General features: G+C 65.6%; 1 protein-coding gene across 1 annotated transcript in view; it reads right to left on the reverse strand.

The window, feature by feature from the left end:
* The window catches only part of PFL1_03040 (uncharacterized protein), a gene marked incomplete at both ends in the record, with an annotated part of 3,523 nt that extends 619 nt beyond the window's left edge, over positions 1–2,904 (reverse strand). Inside the window, 2 exons of the mRNA XM_007880557.1 lie at positions 43–1,846; positions 1,976–2,904. Coding sequence (XP_007878748.1) covers positions 43–1,846; positions 1,976–2,904 — 2,733 coding nt within the window. The remainder of the gene's footprint in view (positions 1–42; positions 1,847–1,975) is intronic.
* Positions 2,905–5,067: the final 2,163 nt, after the last annotated feature.

Raw genomic sequence — 5,067 nt, forward strand, 5'->3', positions numbered from 1 at the left:
GAGCGCCATGCCGCTCAGCGAGCTGCTGACGGGCCCGCTGACCTCGGAAGTGCCAGTCGACCTCGACAGCGGTCCAGACGACATGCGCATCCGATGGCCCGACCACTTGCGCGCCACCGGCGCTGCCATGCTGCCAAACACGCCGCTGTTGCCGCCGTGGCCCGTGTCGGCCGTCGGCGCAGAGTGGAGCGAAAAGTCGCTCTCGGACGCAGAGCTGCTGTACTGGTGGTCCCCGCTGAGCCAGGTGTAGTGCGAGTCCGAGACGCTGCTGCCGATGCTGTCGTCGCGCCGCCGCGCGCCTCCTTGGAAGTTGAATGAGGCCTTGCTCGGTGGTCCGCCGTACGGCGCCTGGTGCGGGCCGAGGATGTCGGCGTGCGAAGACGACGTCGAGGGGAACGACGGCGGGCCGAGGGGGTGCGAGTCCGGGTAGCGCCGGCCGGATGTGAGGTCGAGCATCGAGTTCTCGCGGAACTGCTTGATCGACTCAAAGATCCTCGCCACCCGCTCGAGGTTTTCGGTGAGCTTCTCGCACGCCTGCACCTTGGACTTGACAAACGACGCCGGCAGCCTGCCCTCGAGCAGGTTCTGCAGCCGGCTCGACATGCTCATCGCCGTCCCGCTGAGGCTCGCGGTGCGCTCGTCGGAGACGTCGTCGCCAATCATGTCGTCGAGGCGCACCAGCAGCTGCCGGACAATGATGGCGTCGCCGCGCAGGATGAGCTCGCACAGAGTCGGCTCGGTCCGCATAGCCTCTTGACTGTCCTGGCTCAGGGCGCTCCAGAAGGCCGTGGCTCTCCGGTCGAAAGCCGCCATGTCGGGCCCCTGGTAGATGGAATGGAGTAGATCCTGGCACATCGACTCGTACTCCTTCCAGGCGATCTTGCCCTTCATCGACAGGTGGAACGAGGCGGCGTTGAGCGTCGAGTCGCCTTCGTCCGGGTTGGGCCAGTCTGGTAGGTCCCTGCACGACCGTCGAAAGTGCGCCACGCTCTGCGGGCGGCTCAGCCGGCCGGACATGGACAGCGACGGGCTGTTGTTGACCGAGGGCAGTCCGGAGCTGTCGCCGCCGCCGGCGCGATCCAGGCGGCCGTGGTGGTGGAGCAAGCCGCCGCCGACGCTCGACGAGCTGGCCGCGACGCCGCTGGCAGCAAGCTCGCCCTTGGCGGCTTCGAAGCTGCCGTCTGCGCTGGTCCCGACGGTGCTGCCAGCGCCGGCGCCAAGACTGGGCAGGCTGCCGCCGAACATGACTCGGTTGGCGTCCGAGCTGGAGAGCGTATGCCTGCGTGGCATGTGGGACGCGGCGGTGCCCGCCTGCGCTCCCGAGGCCGATGCGTTGAGCGTGGCAAACGCCGAGGCCGCCACCTTGTCGTCCTGCGACTCGAGCGAGCCGCTCGTCGACTGCCCGCCGTAGTGTCCGGCGGCATTGGCAAAGTGGAGGTGGCGGCCGTCTCCCGAGGGGTCGAGCGACGCGTAGCTGCGCGAAAGGTCTTCGCCGCCCGAGGTGATCGACCTGGTCCTACCCTCGTGCTGCTGCGCGAACTCGGCGCTCATGCCGACGCTCAGCTGGAGGCGTCCGGCCTTTTCGTCGTCGAGCAGCTGCTTGACCTTGATGGCCTCGCGCTGGTTCGAGGTGCCGAAGCCGCAGTAGTGGAACCGCGTCTTGCCGCGTCCGCCGAGCCTGCGCTGGGCAACGTCGGGGAACTGGCCGCGCAGCACCTTACCAAACGAGGCCGCCTGCAGCGGCTCGACGCCGAACGACTCGCACGCCCTGCGGTACGACTCGTGCAGGATGGTCCTCGGAATCGAGATCTGAATCGAGGCCTTGAGCGTGTAGTTGCAGCTCAGCCTGGCGAGAGTGACGGGCGGGCGAGAAGGGAAAGGAGATGAGGGCGACGTCAGCAGTCTGTCGCACGCAATACTGCCATCGCCTCGACGCGCCGCTTCAGGATCCACCACAGCTGTGCACACAACTCACCAGATGCGGGCCCACTTGTCTCGGTAGAATTCGGCGTTCTTCTTGGTGGTGGCCGACTTGTACAGCGTCGAGATCTGCGACAGCGCGTTGTCGATGTCGGTGATCGACACTTCGGAAGGGTGGCCGCCACCGTAGGCCTGCTCGAGACCCTTGCTGCCGTAGGCGCTGGCGTACGAGTGCGGACCGGCGTACGATACGTGACCGGCGGCCGAGGAGGCGTCGTAGTACCCGGGAGGCCGGATGGGGCTGTTGTTCTCCGACGACGAGTCGTAGGCGAACGCCGTAGAGGACGGCAGCATCATGCCTCCGGCGTCGGAGCTTGCGTAGCCGCTCTGCGACGACGAGCCGAGGCTGTTGTACGACGTGCGGTGCAGCGACGATTGCTGCCACGCCGCGGCCGTCGAAGACGTGGCTAGCGACGACGAAGACGCTGCGGGAAGCTGCATCGACCTCGAAGGGTCGGAGAAGCTGGCACCGCCAGACATGTCGCCCGAGGCCATTGTGCCGACGCCCCCGTCAAAGTACGACATGCGCATCGGCATGGCGCTCGACGACGACGACGTCTGGTTGGCCGCGCCCGAGGCGGATCCGTACTGCGACATGGCGAGCGAGAGCTGCGGCGGCCGGTCGATCTGCTCGCGCGTAAAGGCCGACTGCCTCGGCGTCGTGGCGTTGGACCCAAACAGCAGCGACATTTGCGAGGATCCTGTCGAGGGAGGCTGGAGCGAGGGCAGCGCGTCCGGCCGGTGGTGCGACGACGCGTACCGAAAGTCGCTCCCCGAAGACGACGAAGCGTAGCTTCCAAAGTCCATCCTGCTGTCCTCGAGGGTCTGCGACGACGGACGGGGCGGCTGAGAGTAGTCGTAGGGCTGTCCGGCAGCTCGAGAGTTTGGGTTTGGAGGGCCTTGGTAGGGCGGTTGTTGGGACATGGGCTGGAGTCGCGGATCGGCCGATCAAGCAGCCCGCAGAGGTCTCGCAGCAAAGACTTCTGCGCGGTCGCCAGCCTCGAGCAATGTTCGTTCCTCCTGTGCCGCTGCTGCTGCACCACCTCTCTCTGCCTCTTGCTTTCGATTCCTCGGAGCGGTCTTTGCAGTTCTACGACCGGGAGGCGAAAAAGACTTCCCTGGGTCGCTGCGTGTTCGCGTCGCCGAGCTGCTGACCCCTGGGAGGTCTTGACGCAGGTTGCGTGGCGAGAAACGACTGGGTCGTCAGTGATAGAGTCGCGACGGCGTAGAGCGTGTACCTCTGTCTGCTGGTGCACAACCTGTCCGTGACCGGGAGCTAGCAGCCTGTAGCTGACCGAGGAGCTGTAGCAGTGGTAGTTGAGGAAAGACGTCTCGCAGGCTCGCTGAGCACCTATAGCTCCGGTCGCCGTGAATGTACTCCGAAGATTGACGCTGACGATGGCGACCCGATCCCGGCGCGGACAGAAGAGAAGACGCGCTGTCCTCCGGTGCGTGTCCGTGTCTGCGTATGTGCGCGCGTGTCGGAAGCGGTGGCTGAGCGTGGCAGATCCTCTACGGAGCCTGACTGGTCGTTACAGCGGCTAGGCGATGGTTGCTCTGGCGGTGGCAAGGGTCGATGAAGGAGGAGGTAGTGGTGGAGATGGAGATGGAAGGGAAGGCAGCAACCCAAAGCGGCGAGGTTGGTTGCCTGCGGGTGGTTGATATGTCAACAGCGGTGGCAAAGGGGATGTATGGAAGGGGCGGGCTGGCAACGCCTTGCGGTCGACGAGCGTTGGAGAGGTGCTGGTGAGAATGGGACAAAGAACGCCGATCCGTGCTTGGCTCGAGGGCTTGACGAGCGCCGGAGATTGGAGAGGCGAAGGAAGAGGGGGAAGCAGGAAGGCCAAGGGCGTGGGCGGTGCACGAGGTTGAAGCCGACGACGATGGCGAGACGAGGCGGGACGAGGCGAGCCTGGCGTCTGAGGCGATCTCAAGACCAGTCCGTGGGGGCGGCGATGCACGGAGAGGGGAGGTTTGCAGGAAGGCAGGTGTCGCGTTGACACGGATCGAAGAAGTGGACGTAGCGGGGAGGGGTTGAGAGGCAACGAGGTGGACAGAAGGTTCTTGCTGCTGCTGATGAGACGAGCGTGTCCGCTTGCAGCTGGACGAGTGTACGGATGGCCCTGGCCGTATATCAGATGGAACGCTCTGGTGTACAAGTAGGCCGGGCGTGCCTGGCGCTTGCTGCTGACCAGATCGAGGGGCGAGCTAGGGGATCTTGCTTGGCTAGCGCTGCAACGGCACGACGAAGATCGGCCTGATTGATCCGTCCCAGGGCCGACGAGAAAGGTCACGCACAGCAGTAATCAGGGCCGGCCAGCTTTGTCTGCGTGTCTGCCTGTGTGTCCGCGGGCGGTTAGGCTGGCAAAAGGTTGGCAGATCCGACGGCGGTGGCGGCTCGAGACAGGCAGGGTGTAAGCAGCGGCGGCGGCGGAAGGCGGCAGGCTAGCTGACCGCGTGCCTGAGGAAAGGGGGCTTTCGCCGTGTCCGAGGTCGGTCCGCCCGGTCTACCAACGTGATCGAGGTGGGGAGGCACGAGATTGGCCGCTGCGAGAGCAAATGTGCGCTGGACGGCGGTTGATCGGTCGGTCGGTCGGTCGGTCAAAGGCAGGAAGAGGCGGCGGCGGCAGCAGGTGGTGATGCTGCTGCTCGTGGCGATGACGGGTGATACAGAGGGTTTGGTCAAGGCCTGCTGGCGTGCATGCCCCCCCACGTAGTCTTTGTGTTTGAGCGAGCGATTGGCCGGACGAGGTGCCTGGCCGGCCGGGTATCGCTGGCAAGGCGAAAAGGTCGCAACGGTAGCAGAGACAGGGGCCCGGCGTGCGTGCGGTCGGTGGGCCAGTCGGTCGACGATGCTGGCGAGCGAGGGGGAGAAGAAAGGCGACGAGATGCGACGTGATGGAGTGGTTGTAAAGGAAAGAAGAGGCGGGTGGTGTCTGAGAGGCAAACGAAGAGGCAGGCCGTCAACCAAGCAGGACGACGATGGAGGCGCCGGTGGGGGCAGGCCAGTCGGTGGGCCGGCAGGCAGGCAGAGGGGCGAGCCAAGATGCAGTCAACAAAGAGGCGGTCGGGCGTCTGGAAGGTGGC

Source organism: Pseudozyma flocculosa (genome assembly GCF_000417875.1).
Source record: "Pseudozyma flocculosa PF-1 unplaced genomic scaffold scaffold00009, whole genome shotgun sequence".
Taxonomy (NCBI): domain Eukaryota; kingdom Fungi; phylum Basidiomycota; class Ustilaginomycetes; order Ustilaginales; family Ustilaginaceae; genus Pseudozyma; species Pseudozyma flocculosa.